This window comes from Salmo trutta, chromosome 19 (assembly GCF_901001165.1).
Source record: "Salmo trutta chromosome 19, fSalTru1.1, whole genome shotgun sequence".
In the NCBI taxonomy this organism is placed as follows: Eukaryota; Metazoa; Chordata; class Actinopteri; order Salmoniformes; family Salmonidae; genus Salmo; species Salmo trutta.
Window position 1 is genome coordinate 15006608 of NC_042975.1, and position 16139 is coordinate 15022746.

The 16139-nt window shown below is 45.4% G+C and overlaps 1 protein-coding gene across 2 annotated transcripts in view; it reads right to left on the minus strand.

Moving 5' to 3' along the window:
• LOC115154040 (vasodilator-stimulated phosphoprotein) overlaps nucleotides 1-16139 on the minus strand; it is a 58940-nt gene that overhangs the window by 2586 nt on the left and 40215 nt on the right. The window contains exons 9-12 of one of the 2 annotated variants that reach the window (XM_029699858.1): nucleotides 8120-8162; nucleotides 7743-7847; nucleotides 2768-2837; nucleotides 2313-2370 (exon numbers count right to left, since the gene is read on the minus strand). In XM_029699858.1, the coding sequence (XP_029555718.1) occupies nucleotides 2313-2370; nucleotides 2768-2837; nucleotides 7743-7847; nucleotides 8120-8162 (276 nt within the window). The remainder of the gene's footprint in view (nucleotides 1-2312; nucleotides 2371-2767; nucleotides 2838-7742; nucleotides 7848-8119; nucleotides 8163-16139) is intronic. The other variant, XM_029699859.1, reaches the window with a different exon arrangement.

Below are 16139 nucleotides of genomic sequence, written 5' to 3' on the forward strand. Positions count from 1 at the left end.
TCCAAATTTTGTTACATTACACTCTTATTCTAAATGGGATTAAATTGTTTTTTCCCCTCATCAATCATAATGACAAAGCACAAACAGTTTTTCCCCCAGCAAATTTCTTAAAAATAAAAAACAGAAATAATCACATTTACATAAGTATTCAGACCCTTTACTCAGTACTATTTTAAAGCAGCTTTGGCAGCGAATACAGCCTCGACTCTTCTTGGGTATGACGCTACAAGCTTGGCACACTTGTATTTGGGGAGTTTCTCTCATTCTTTTCTGCAGATCCTCTCAAGCTCTGTCAGGTTGGATGGGGAGCGTCGCTGCACAGCTATTTTCAGGTCTCTCCAGAGATGTTTGATCGGGTTCAAGTCCGTGCTCTGGCTGGGCCACTCAAGGACATTCAGAGACTTGTCCCGAAGCGACGCCTGCGTGGTCTTGGCTGTGTGCTTAGGGTCATTGTCCTGTTGGAAGATGAACCTTCGCCCCAGTCTGAAGTCCTGAGCGCTCTGGAGCAGGTTTTCATCAAGGATCTCTCTGTATTTTACTCTGTCCATCTTTCCCTTGATCCTGTCTAGTCTCCCAGTCCCTGCTGCTGAAAAACATCCCCCACAGCATGATGCTGCCATCACCATGCTTCACCGTAGGGATGGTGCCAGGTTTCCTCCAGATGTGACACTTGGCATTCAGGTTTTGTCAGACCAGAGAATCTTGGTTCTTGTGGTCTGAGAGTCTTTAGGTGCCTTTTGGCAAACTCCAAGACGGTTTTCATGTGCCTTTTACTAAGGAGTGGCCTCCATCTGGCCACTACCACAAAGGCCTGATTAATGGAGTGCTGCATAGATGGTTGTCCTTCTGGACGTTTCTCCCATTTCCACAGAGGAACTCTGGAGCTCTGTCAGAGTGACCATCGGGTTCTTGGTCACCTCCCTGACCAAGGCCCTTCTCCCCAGATTGCTCAGTTTGGCCGGGCGGCCAGCTCAAGGAAGAGTCTTGGTGGTTTCAAACCTCTTACATTTAAGGGACCTTTAATGCTGCAGACATTTTTTGATACCCTTCCTCAGATCTGTGCCTCGACACAATCCTGTCTCGGCGCTCTACCGACAATTCCCTCAACCTCATGGCTTGGTTTTTGCTCTGACATGCACTGTCAACTGTGGGACCATATATAGACAGGTGTGTGCCTCTCCAAATCATGTCCAATCAATTGAATTTACCACAGGTGGACTCCAATCAAGTTGTAGAAACATCTCAAAGATGATCAATGGAAACAGGATCTACCTGAGCTCAATTTCAAGTCTCATAGCAAAGGGTCTGAATACTTATGCAAATCAGGTATTTGTTCTTTATTTTTAACACATTTGCAAACATTTCTAAAAACCTGTTTTCATTTGTCATTATGGGGTATTGTGTGTAGATTGATTAAACATTTTTTAAAATCCATAATCCTGTTAAGTAACAAAATGTGGAAATAGTTAAGCGGTCTGAATACTTTTCCTAATGCACTGTATGTAGTGTTAGAGCACAGGGGGGTGGTGGCACCTTAATTGGGGAGGACGGGATCATGGTAATGGCTGGAGTGGAATAAGTGTAATGTTATGAAATACAACAAACACATGGGTTCAAAGGGTTTGATGCCATTCCATATGTTCCGTTCCAGTCATTATTATGAGACGTCCTCCCCTCAGCAGCCTCCACTGTGTTAGCGGCATATTTTATTTTTATTTCACCTTTATTTAACCAGGTAGGCAAGTTGAGAACAAGTTCTCATTTACAATTGCGACCTGGCCAAGATAAAGCAAAGCAGTTCGACAACATACAACAACAGAGTTACACATGGAGTAAAACAAACATACAGTCAATAATACAGTAGAAAAATACGTCTATATACAATGTGAGCAAATGAGGTGAGATAAGGGAGGTAAAGGCAAAAAATGGCCATGGTGGCGAAGTAAATACAATATAGCAAGTAAAACACTGGAATGGTAGATTTGTAGTAGAAGAAAGTGCAAAGTAGAAATAGAAATAATGGGGTGCAAAGGAGCAAAATAAATAAAATAAATAAATACAGTAGGGGAAGAGGTAGTTGTTTGGGCTAAATTATAGATGGGCTATGTACAGGTGCAGTGATCTGCTCTGACAGCTGGTGCTTAAAGCTAGTGAGGGAGATAAGTGTTTCCAATAGTATATGAATATAATAGTACATCAATATACTATTGCGGCTGGAGCAACATTGTATTGTGATTCTTATTGACTGTACTGCTAAAGACACCGAAATACAAGCTAGCTCCTTGAAATGGATGGACAAATCAGGAACTCACCACAGATTATTTCATCCTTCACTTTATGGAGCTCTTTTCGCACTTCCTCAAGGATGTCCTAAACACACAAATCATCATCATCGTCATCACAGTCATTCTGATCATCGCCAATCAATTAAGCATATATTCTGAAACCAAGAACACCTGCTTTTCCACCAATAAAAGAAATGTAATAGTGTTAACTGACAATTTTCATTTATTTTTAATTTAACCTTTATTTAACTAAATTCTTATTTACAATGACGGCCTACCCTGGCCAAACCCGGACAAAGCTGGGCCAATTGTGCGCCATCCTATGGGACTCCCAATCACGGCTGGATGTGATTCAGCCTGGATGATGCCAATAGTCATCCTCATCTAACACCATCAGTAGGGGAGCAGTGTCCACCCTGTTATCTCTAGCCTACAAACCAATAATCCTTTTAACAACATGAACAGGTAATGGTGGAGCTCACCTGTTTGATTCTTTCCATCTCTGTGTCTTCACTGCCTGTGCTGTCTGTGGTGCTGTTCACTGCCTTCATCCTGAGAGAGGAGAGAGGAGAGAGGAGGAGAGAGGGGGAGAGAGAGAGAGAGAGAGAGAGAGAGAGAGAGAGAGAGAGAGAGAGAGAGAGAGAGAGAGAGAGAGAGAGAGAGAGAGAGAGAGAAAAAAGGAGTGAATGGAGAGAGAGAGAGAGAGAGAGAGAGAGGGCAACAACAAACCCAAAGGATATGAAAGCTCAGTTCGGGCAACAGTAGCGGGTTGTTGTGCTGCCATGGCAACAGATGGCGATCTTGACAGGAGCCACGGACCAGCCATCTTGTCACCGTGTTAACAGCAGAAGCGCCACAGAAATCTGCAGACTGTTGTACCAACATAGAAACTTAAGTACTTTCAATGGTCAGTGTATTATTTTTAGTATTGGAGGTTTAAACCATTTCACTGAATGGGTCAAATTTGCCTACATTAGTTGCAATGGTTTGTTCCAACCAAGCACTAGTACACCAGACTGAATTTATCATAGCCACTGGCCTTGAGTGAATCAGTTTTGTTTCCACATCTGAGGGAGAGAGAATTGTTTTACTCAAGTGGTGACTTGAGCGAAACCCCAGTCCAGAAACATACCCTAACCCTTTGGCACTTGACGTAGATCTGAAAAAACTGGATAAGTATAAGTAATATGGTAGTTCCACCACCTTGTCCTCTGATAGGCAAGGTGGAATTTTCACCATATTGCTTATACATATCCAATCCATTCAAATCTATACCAGTGCCTAGGGTGTACAGAAGGTTGGTTCTGGGCCGTGCCCCGGACTAGGGTACTGTCATTAGCAGAAGCTGGACAGAAACGCTTAGTCAGAAGACATAGTAAAGACACACACAGCAGGCTCAAAGCAAGGCGGCAGCAAAAAACACAATTTACTGAAACCATCTCTTGCGCTTTTCCTGTGATACTTTTACAAATCTCAGCAAGACCAAAAAGACAAAAACATTGAGTACTAAAGATGTGGCCAGGCCTTGAGGATTGCTAGGCCCTAAAGCAGTGTTTCCCAATCCTGGTCATTTATGTATATATTTTCCCCTAACACTAATTAACACACTTGATTCAACCAATCAATCATCATCAAGCATTTGATTAGAATCAGGTGTGTTAGTGCTATAGCAAAAACAAAGATGTGCAAAGTTCACAGCTATACACAGCATTGTGTTGCTTAATCACTTGGCACAACAAGCCGCACATAGCACAAGAGGCAACACAGCGCTGTTGTCAGTTCACTCCAGGGTGAAACTTCTAAGTACAGATCTAGGATCAGCTTCCCACCCCTAATCCTAAACTTAACCATGAGTGGGGAAAATTACCCAAGATCAGTGCTGGGGGGAACTTCACCCTACACCTAGTGAGTAGTGCTGAGCGATAAACCAACATTTTGGGTTATTAAACAACTAAACTCAGCAAAAAAAGAAACGTCCCTTTTTCAGGACCCTGTCTTTCAAAGATAATTCGTAAAAATACAAACAACTTCACAAATCGTCACTGTAAAGGATTTAAACACTGTTTCCCATGCTTGTTCAATGAACCATAAACAATTAATGAACATGCACCTGTGGAACGGTCATTAAGACACTAAAAGCTTACAGATGGTAGGCAATTAAGGTCACAGTTATGAAAACTTAGGACACTAAATTGGCCTTTCTACTGACCCAGGGTCCATGCTCATCTGCGTGAATGTGACTTAGGCATGCTGCAAGGAGGCATGCAGATGTGGCCAGGGTAATAAATTGCAATGTCTGTACAGTGAGATGCCTAAGACAGTGCTACAGGGAGACAGGACGGACATCTGATCGTCCTCGCAGTGGCAGACCACGTGTAACAACACCTGCACAGGATCGGTACATCCAAACATCGCACCTGCGGGACAGGTACAGGATGGCAACAATAACTGCCCGAGTTACACCAGGAACGCACAAACCCTTCAGCTCAGACTGTCCGCAATAGGTCGAGAGAGGCTGGACTAAGGGCTTGTAGGCCTGTTCCTCACCAGACATAACCGGCAACAACATCACCTATAGGCCCAAACCCACCGTCGCTGGACCAGGCAGGACTGGCAAAAAGTGCTCTTCACTGATGAGTTGCGGTTTTGTCTCACCAGGGGCGACGGTCGGATTTGCGTTTATCGTCGAAGGAATGAGCGTTACACCGAGGCCTGTACTCTGGAGCGGGATCGATTTGGAGGTGGAGGGTCCATCATGGTCTGGGGCGGTGTGTCACAGCATCATCGGACTGAGCTTGTTGTCATTGCAGGCAATCTCAACGCTGTGCGTTACAGGGAAGACATTCTCCTCTCTCATGTAGTACCCTTTCTGCAGGCTCATCCTGACATGACCCTCCAGCATGACAATGCCACTAACCATAATCCTCGTTCTGTGTGTGATTTCCTGCAAGACAGGAATGTCAGTGTTCTGCCATGGCCAGCGAAGAGCCCGGATCTCAATCCCATTGAGCACGTCTGGGACCTGTTGGATCGGAGGGCTAGGGCCAGGGCCATTCCCCCCAGAAATGTCCGGGAACTTGCAGGTGCCTTGGTGGAAGAGTGGGGTAACATCTCACAGCAAGAACTGGTAAATCTGGTGCAGTCCATGAGGAAGAGATGCACTGCAGTACAAAATGCAGCTGGTGGCCACACCAGATTCTGACTGTTACTTTTGATTTTGACCCCCCCCTTTGTTCAGGGACACATTATTCAACTTCTGTTAGTCACATATCTGTGGAAATTGTTCAGTTTGTCTCAGTTGTTGAATCTTGTTATGTTCATACAAATATTTACATATGTTAAGTTTGCTGAAAATAAACGAAGTTGACAGTAAGAGGATGTTTATTTTTTTGTTGAGTTTAGTTGACGGACGTTGGTTCAATTTGTTTGAATTCCATTTTGTTCGTTTTTTTCCCCCTGTGAGCTCAATGCAGAGTTTCTCTAGAGATAAATTATATCAAGCCTGAATACTGCGAGATAGTAGGGAGTTGTAGTTTCCAACAGGCCAATATTCTACATAGTATAGCTTTGAAAACGTGTCAATTAACTGCAATGACCATAATTCATTGTGTGCATGCTTAAACTTGTCTGGTCTGTACAGAGTAATCCACAGAGAAGAGAGAACGCGATATTGAGAGGGATAGAAAGCAGTTGCTTCACGAACCGGGAAGTACATGATCTAAGTGATTGATAAGATGACGACGGTGAAGAAGGCAGACGTTTTACGTGCCCACAACCGATGGTGTTTTTTTTTGTTCGTTTATTTGCGTTGTTTGTAACTTATTTTTTTACTTATTTTGTACATAATGTTGCTGCTACCATCTCTTATGACCGAAAATAACTTCTGGACATCAGGACTGCGATTACTCACCACGGACTGGCAGAAGAGTGAGTTCGTTCATTCACAAGGCTGCAGGGCCAGACGAATTACCAGGACGTGTACATTCACAAGGCCCCAGGGCCAGACGGATTACCAGGACGTGTACTGCGAGTATGCGCTGACCAACTGGCAAGTGTCTTCACTGACATTTTCAATCTCTCCCTGTCCGAGTCTATAATACCAACATGTCTTAGGCAGACCACCATAGTGCCTGTGCCCAAGAACACTAAGGTAACCTGCCTAAACGACTACCGACCCATAGCACTCACGTCTGTAGCCAAGAAGTGCTTTGAAAGGCACCATTATCCCACAAACCCTAGACCCACTCCAATTTGCATACCGCCCTAACAGATCCACAGATGATGCAATTTCTATTGCACACCACACGACCCTTTCCCACCTAGACAAAAGGAACACCTATGTGAGAATGCTATTCATTGACTACAGCTCAGCATTCAACACCATAGTGCCCTCAAAGCTCCTCAATAAGCTAAGGACCCTGGGACTAAACACCTCCCTCTGCAACTGGATCCTAGACTTCCCGATGGGCCGCCCTCAGGTGGTAAGGGTAGGTAACAACACATCCGCCATGCTGATCCTCAACACAGGGGCCCCTCAGGTGTGCGTGCTGAGTCCCCTCCTGTACTCCCTGTTCATTCATGACTGCACGGCCAGGCACGACTCCAACACCATCATTAAGTTTGCCGATGACACAACAGTGGTAGGCCTGATCATCGACAACAACGAGACAGCCTATAGGGAGGTCAGAGACCTGGCCGTGTGGTGCCAGGACAACAACCTCTAACCTCAACGTGATCAAGACAGAGGAGATGATTGTGGACTACAGGAAAAAGAGGACCGGGCATGCCCCCATTCTCATCAAAGGGGCTGCGGTGGAGCAGGTTGAGAGCTTCAAGTTCCTTTGGTGTCCATATCACCAACAAACTAACATGGTCCAAGCACACCAAGACAGTCGTGAAGAGGGCACGACAAAACCTATTCCCCCTCAGGAGACTGAAAAGATTTGGCATGGGTCCTCAGATCCTCAAAATGTTCTACAGCTGCACCATCGAGGGCATCCTGACTGATTGCACCACTGCCTGGTATGGCAACTGCTCGGCCTCCGACCGCAAGGCACTACAGAGGGTAGTGTGAACAGCCCACTACATCACTGGGGCCAAGCTTCCTGCCATCCAGGACCTCTATACCAGGCGGTGTCAGAGGAAGGCCCTAAAAATTGTCAAAGACTCCAGCCACCCTAGTCATATACTGTTCTCTCTGCTATCGCACGGCAAGCTGTACCAGAGCACCAAGTCTAGGTCCAAGAGGCTTCTAAACAGCTTCTACCCCCCAGACCATAAGACTCTTGAACACCTAATCAAATGGCTACCCAGATTTGCATTGCCAACCCCCCCCCCCCCCCCGACTTCAAAAAGCACTCGTGGCTCAGCACTAGTGAGCCTGTAGCATAGCTGCAGACAGACATGGAGTCCCGGCATAAGGGAAAAGCTTAGGGGGGGGGGGTAAATAGGGGGTACCTGGACACTGGGGTAGAGGATGGAGAAGGGGGAACGGGAGGAAGGGCAGAGGTGGTGGGGCTTGGGCTGCTCTCCTGCACCTGGGTCTTGGTGATTGAGTTAGTCCTGTTTGAGACATGCAAGATTTTCTCTCAAACACACTCTCTTTACAGTGCCAGAAAGATGGGATAGAGGGGCAGGGCCAGCTCCACGGGGGGGCACAGATGGAATTTGTGCCCACCCAGTTCTGTCTCTTCAAAGTAAACATAAAAACAGTTATTGTAGTGAATTAATAAACTGGGGGGGGGGGGGGGCTGTAATTTCCTGCACCACAGGTATGAGAGACAGCGTGTTGGTGTTTATTGTGTGGACATTCAACAGATGGGTGTATTCCCTACCTTGGCATGGTGGCGGATTTCTCCCACGGTCTCCTGAGGGTGTCTGTCATGGCAAAAGGAGATCATAAAAGTGATGAAACATCAAAATCTATATTGTTTATGAGCTATATTATACTTTATTCAATACAAAGGCCAACAACCAGTGCTTCACAGCTCAAATCAGACAAAGGATAGATCATTCATATGAGGAAAAGAGATCTGGGTTGTATTCATTAGTGCACACTGTAGCAAAAGAAAAGGAAAACGAGGTTTAGGTAGTCCCTCCCCGTTTGTGTGTTTTCTTTAATTTGGTACCTAATGAATACGACCCAGGAAATTACACTAGCTGTCACAAGTTAAATGTGTACAAACATAAGACTTCCAGTGCATTCGCTAAGTATTCAGACCCCTTCACTTTTCCCACATTTTGTTACATTACAGCCTTAATCTAAAATGGATTAAACAGTTTTCCCCCCTCAAATCTACACACAATAGTAATGACAAAGCAAAAACAGACTTTTTGCAAATGTATTAAAAATAAAAAATGGAAATATCACGTTTACATAAGTATTCAGACCCTTCACTCAGTACTTTGTTGAAGCACCTTTGGCAGCGATTACAGCCTCATGTCTTCTTGAGTATGACGCTACAAGCTTGGCACACCTGTATTTGGGGAGTTGGTCCCATTCTTCTAAAGCGGTCATGTTGGATGGGGAGCGTCGCTGCACAGCTATTTTCAGGTCTCTCCAGAGATGTTCGATCGTGTTCAAGTCCGGGCTCTGGCTGGGCCACTCAAGGACATTCAGAGACTTGTGCCGAAGCCACTCCTGCATTGTCTTGGCTGTGTGCTTAGGGTCGTTGTCCTGTTGGAAGGTGAACCCTCACCCCAGTCTGAGGTCCTGAGTTATCTGGAGCAGGTTTTCATCAAGGATCTCTGTACTTTGCTCCATTCATCTTTCCCTCGATCCCGACTAATCTCCCAGTCCCTGCCGTTGAAAAACATCTCCACAGCATGATGCTGCCACCACCATGCTCCACCGTAGGGACAGTGCTAGGTTTCCTCCAGATGTGATGCTTGGCATTCAGACAGGTGTGTGCCTTTCCAAATCATGCCCAATCAATTGAATCTACCACAGGTGGACTCCAATCAAGTTGTAGAAACATCAAGGATGATCAATGAAAACAGGATGCACCCGTGCTCAATTTTGAGCCTCATATCAAAGGGTCTTTTTTATTTTTAATACATTTTAAAAAAATGTAAAAAAACCTGTTTTCTTTTTGTCATTATGGGGTAGTGTGTGTAGATTGATGAGGAATAAAAATAAATGAATCAATTTTAGAATAAGGCTGCAACGAAACAAAATGTGGAAAAAGTGAAGGGGTCTGAATACTTTCCGAATGCACTGTACATCATTTTAAGATAAGTGGAGTGTTCCAGAAAACAGGACCATTATTAAGTTAACCAGCTATCTTTGATAAGCAGTAAAATACTGTATCTCTTTTGATTTCCAATTCATTTAGAAAGCAAAACTTGGATATGGGTTGTTGGTTGTCGAGTCAATTATACCATGCTAATTTCAAGTCTATATATATTTTTTATTTAACCAGGTAGGCTAGTTGAGAACAAGTTCTCATTTGCAACTGCGACCTGGCCAAGATAAAGCATAGCAATTCGACACATACAACAGAGTTACACATGGAATAAACAAAACATACAGTCAATAATACAGTAGAAAAAAAGAAAACAAAAAAAGGCTGTATACAGTGAGTGCAAATGAGGTAAGATAAGGGAGTTAAGGCAGTAAAAAGGCCATGGTGGCGAAGTAATTACAATATAGCATTTAAACACTGGAATGGTAGATGTGCAGAAGATGAATGTGCAAGTAGAGATACTAGGGTGCAAAGGAGCAAGATAAATAAATAAATACAGCATGGGGAAGAGGTAGATAGATGGGCTGTTTACAGGTGCAGTGATCTGTGAGCTGCTCTGACAGCTGGTGCTTAAAGCTAGTAAGGGAGATATGAGTCTCCAGCTTCAGTGATTTTTGCAGTTCGTTCCAGTCATTGGCAGCAGAGAACTGGAAGGAAAGACAACCAAAGGAGGAATTGGCTTTGCGGGTGGCCAGTGAGATATACCTGCTGGAGCGCGTGCTATGAGTGGGTGCAGCTATGGTGACCAGTGAGCTGAGATAAGGCGGTGCTTTACCTAGCAGAGACTTGTAGATGACCTGGAGCCAGTGGGTTTGGCGACGAGTATGAAGCGAGGACCAACCAACGAGAGCGTACAGGTCGCAGTAGTGGGTAGTATATGGGGCCTTGGTGACAAAATGGATGGCACTGTGATAGACTGCATCCAGTTTGTTGAGAAGAGTGTTGGAGGCTATTTTATAGATGACATCGCCGAAGTCAAGGATAGGTAGGATAGCCAGTTTTACGAGGGTATATTTGGCAGCATGAGTGAAGGATTTTGAAGAGGGGGATGACCGCGGCAGCTTTCTAATCTTTGGGAATCTCAGACGATACGAAAGAGAGGTTGAACAGGCTAGTAATAGGGGTTGCAACAATTTCAGCAGATAATTTTAGAAAGAGAGGGTCCAGATTGTCTAGCCTGGCTGATTTGTAGGGGTCCAGATTTTGCAGCTCTTTCAGAACGTCAGCTATCTGAAATAGGGTGAAGGAGAAATGGTGGGGGCTTTGGCGGGTTGCTGTGGAGGGTGCCGGGCAGTTGACCGGGGTAGAGATAGCCAGGTGGAAAGCATGGCCAGCTGTAGAGAAATGCTTATTGAAATTCTCAATTATAGTGGATTTATCGGTAACAGTGTTTTCTAGCCTCAGAGCAGTGGGCAGCTGGGAGAAGGTGCTCTTATTCTCCATGGACTTTACAGTGTCCCAGAACTTTTTTGAGTTGGTACTACAGGATGCAAATTTCTGTTTGAAAAAGCTAGCCTTGGCTTTCCTAACTGCCTGTGTATATTTGTTCCTAACTTCCCTGAAAAGTTGCACATCATGGGGTATATTCGATGCTAATGCAGAACGCCACAGGATGTTTTTGTGCTGGTCAAGGGCAGACAGGTCTGGAGTGAACCAAGGACTATATCTATTCCTAGTTCTACATTTTTTGAATGGGGCATGCTTATTTAAGATGGTGAGGAAGGCACTATTAAAGAATAACCATGCATCCTCTACTGACGGGATGAGGTCAATGTCATTCCAGGATACCCGGGCCAGGTCGATTAGAAAGGCCTGCTCGCAGAAGTGTTTTAGGGAGCGTTTGACAGTGATGAGGGGTGGTCGTTTGGTCGCAGATCCATTACGGATGCAGGCAATGAGGAAGTGATCGCTGAGATCTTGATTGAAAACAGCAGAGGTGAATTTGGAGGGCGAGTTAGGTAGGATGATATCTATGAGGGTGCCCGTGTTTACGGATTTGGGGTTGTACCTGGTAGGTTTATTGATAATTTGTGTGAGATTGAGGGCATCAAGCTTAGATTGTAGGATGGCCAGGGTGTTAAGCATGTTCCAGTTAAGGTCACCTAATAGCACGAGCTCAGAAGATAGATGGGGGGCAATCAATTCACATATGGTGTCGAGGGCACAGCTGGGGGCAGAGGGTGGTCTATAGCAAGCGGCAACAGTGAGAGACTTGTTTCTGGAAAGGTGAATTTTTAGAAGTAGAAGCTCAAATTGTTTGGGTACAGAGATGGATAGTAAGACAAAACTCTGCAGGCTCTCTTTGCAGTAGATTGCAACACCGCCCCCTTTGGCAGTTCTATCTTGTCGGAAAATATTTTAGTTAGGGATGGAGATTTCAGGGTTTTGGTGGTTTTCCTAAGCCAGGATTCAGACACGGCTAAGACATCCGGGTTGGCAGAGTGTGCTAAAGCAGTGAGTAAAACAAACTTAGGGAGTAGGCTTCTAATGTTAACATGCATGAAACCAAGGCTTTTACGGTTACAGAAGTCAACAAATGAGAGCACCTGGGGAGGGGGAGTGGAGCTAGGCACTGCAGGACCTGGATTAACCTCCACATCACCAGAGGAACAGAGGAGAAGTAGGATAAGGGTACGGCTAAAGGCAATACGAACTGGCCGTCTAGCACGTTCGGAACAGAGAGTAAATAGAGCAGGTTTCTGGGAACAATAGCATAGATTCAAGGCATAGTGTACAGACAAAAGTAAGGTAGGATGTGAGTACATTGGAGGTAAACCTAGGCATTGAGTAATGATGAGAGAGATATCTTCTCTAGAGACATTTAAACCAGGTGATGTCATCGCATATGTAGGAGGTGGAACAACATGGTTGGTTAAGGCATATTGAGCAGGGCTAGAGGCTCTACAGTGAGATAAGACAGTAATCACTAACCAGGACAGTAATGGACGAAGCATATTGATATTAGAGAGAGGCATGCGTAGCCAAGTGAACATATGGGTCCAGTGAGTGGTTGGGGACACGGCGATTCAGACAGTTAGCAGGCCGGTGCTAACAAGCTAGCAGTTAGCAGACCGGGGCTAGCAAGCTAGCAGTTAGCAGACCGGGGCTAGCAAGCTAGCAGTTAGCAGACCGGGGCTAGCAAGCTAGCAGTTAGCAGAAGGGCCTTTGGGGGATGTCGCGATGGAGGTAAGTCTGTTTTTGCCTCTTCGTGCGGTGACGTCAATAGACCAGTCGTGGTTTAGTAGGGTTCCAAGTAGCTCTAGGTAGCTAGCAGGCCGCAGTGAGCAGAATGGGCCTTCAGCGGACGTCGCGCCTGAGGGGTCTGTTGGAATCCTCGGGCAGATTATATCAGTATTCCAGTCGTCGAGGATCGGCGGGGTTCCGTGCCCCGTACCGGCAGTCGAAGAGCTCCGGATATTGTAGCCCAGGAGTGGGCTTCGGTGGTAGCCCAGGAGCCCAAGCCGGGCTAGCTTCAGGCTAATTGGTGCTTGCTCTGGAATGGAAACGCTAGCCAGGAGTAGTCACCCGGGATTGCGATTAGCTAGTTGAGAAGATCCAGATGAAAATGTTCAGAGTTTGCGGTAGGAATCCTGGGATATGGAGATATGCTCTGGTTTGAGTCACGTTGTACAAACTGGCGAGAGCTATCCGAGCTAAAGGTTAGCTGATGACCGATAGCAGTGGTTTGCTGACTGATAGCTGGTAGGTAGTTAACTTAGTTGGCTAGCTTCCGTTGAGGGATTCCAGCTCCGAAATAAATAGAAATACTTTAGAAAAAAAACATCCACGCCACATTGGGTGAGGCGGGTTGCAGAAGAGTATTTAGAAGTTGAGGTTTAGGAAAATATTTTAAAAAGATATGCGATGAAAAAGATATAAAAAGATATATAGAAGGGACACGACAGGACAAAGACATCCGACTCCTACGCCATCTTGGAATGTAATATCTTTAAAACATGATGCTATTTCAGAAACAGGATATATATATATATATATATATATATATATATATATATATATATATATATATATATATATATATATATATACACTGCTCAAAAAAATAAAGGGAACACTTAAACAACACATCCTAGATCTGAATGAAAGAAATAATCTTATTAAATACTTTTTTCTTTACATAGTTGAATGTGCCGACAACAAAATCACACAAAAATAATCAATGGAAATCCAATTTATCAACCCATGGAGGTCTGGATTTGGAGTCACACTCAAAATTAAAGTGGAAAACCACACTACAGGCTGATCCAACTTTGATGTAATGTCCTTAAAACAAGTCAAAATGAGGCTCAGTAGTGTGTGTGGCCTCCACGTGCCTGTATGACCTCCCTACAACGCCTGGGCATGCTCCTGATGAGGTGGCGGATGGTCTCCTGAGGGATCTCCTCCCAGACCTGGACTAAAGCATCCGCCAACTCCTGGACAGTCTGTGGTGCAACGTAGCGTTGGGGGATGGAGCGAGACATGATGTCCCAGATGTGCTCAATTGGATTCAGGTCTGGGGAACGGGCGGGCCAGTCCATAGCATCAATGCCTTCCTCTTGCAGGAACTGCTGACACACTCCAGCCACATGAGGTCTAGCATTGTCTTGCCAACCGCACCAGCATATGGTCTCACAAGGGGTCTGAGGATCTCATCTCGGTACCTAATGGCAGTCAGGCTACCTCTGGTGAGCACATGGAGGGCTGTGCGGCCCCCCAAAGAAATGCTACCCCACACCATGACTGACCCACCGCCAAACCGGTCACGATGGAGGATGTTGCAGGCAGCAGAACGTTCTCCACGGCGTCTCCAGACTCTGTCACGTGCTCAGTGTGAACCTGCTTTCATCTGTGAAGAGCACAGGGCGCCAGTGGCGAATTTGCCAATCTTGGTGTTCTCTGGCAAATGCCAAACGTCCTGCACGGTGTTGGGCTGTAAGCACAACCCCCACCTATGGATGTCGGGCCCTCATACCACCCTCATGGAGTCTGTTTCTGACCATTTGAGCAGACACATGCACATTTGTGGCCTGCTGGAGGTCATTTTGCAGGGCTCTGGCAGTGCTCCTCCTGCTCCTCCTAGCACAAAGGCAGAGGTAGCGGTCCTGCTGCTGGGTTGTTGCCCTCCTACGGCCTCCTCCACGTCTCCTGATGTACTGGCCTGTCTCCTGGTAGCGCCTCCATGCTCTGGACACTACGCTGACAGACACAGCAAACCTTCTTGCCACAGCTCGCATTGATGTGCCATCCTGGATGAGCTGCACTACCTGAGCCACTTGTGTGGGTTGTAGACTCCGTCTCATGCTACCACTAGAGTGAAAGCACCGCCACCATTCAAAAGTGACCAAAACATCAGCCAGGAAGCATAGGAACTGAGAAGTGGTCTGTGGTCCCCACCTGCAGAACCACTCCTTTATTGGGGGTGTCTTGCTAATTGCCTATAATTTCCACCTGTTGTCTATTCCATTTGCACAACAGCATGTGAAATGTATTGTCAATCAGTGTTGCTTCCTAAGTGGACAGTTTGATTTCACAGAAGTGTGATTGACTTGGAGTTACATTGTGTTGTTTAAGTCTTCCCTTTATTTTTTTGAGCAATATATATATATATATATATATATAAATATAAAATATATAAACATACATACATACACACACAGTTGAAGTCTGAAGTTCACATACACCTTAGCCAAATACATTTAAACTCAGTTTTTCACAATTCCTCAAATCAAAGTTTATTTGTCACGTGCGCTGAATGTAGACCTTACAGTGAAACGCTTACTTACAGGCTCTAACCAACTGTGCAAAAAAGGTATTCGGTGAACAATATGTAGGTAAAGAAATAAAACAACAGTAAAAAGACAGGCTATATACAGTAGCGAGGCTATATACAGTAGCGAGGCTATAAAAGTAGCGAGGCTACATACAGACACCGGTTAGTCAGGCTGATTGCGGTAGTATGTACATGTAGATATAGTTAAAGTGACTGCATATATGATGAACAGAGAGTAGCAGTAGCGTAAAAGAGGGGGACACAATGCAGATAGCCCGGTTAGCCAATGTGCAGGAGCACTGGTTGGTCGGCTCAATTGAGGTAGTATGTACATGAATGTATAGTTAAAATGACTTTGAATATATGATAAACAGAGAGTAGCAGCAGCGTAAAAACAGGGGCTGGGGGGGGGGGGGGCACACAATGCAAATAGTCCGGGTAGCCATTTGATTACCTGTTCATTAGTCTTATGGTTTGGGAGTAAAAACTGTTGAGAAGCCTTTTTGTCCTTGACTCTGGTACCGTTTGCCATGTGGTAGTAGAGAGAATAGTCTATGACTAGGGTGGCTGGGGTCTTTGACAATTTTTAGGGCCTTCCTCTGACACCGCCTGGTGTACAGGTCCTTGACGGCAGGCAGTTTAGCCCCAGTGATGTACTGGGCCGTACGCACTACCCTCTGTAGTGCCTTGCGGTCAGAGGCCGAGCAATTGCCGTACTAGGCAGTGATGCAACCAGTCAGGATACTCTCGATGTTGCAACTGTAGAACCTTTTGAGGATCTCAGGACCCATGCCAAATCTTTTTAGTTTCCTGAGGGGGAATAGGCTTTGTCATGCC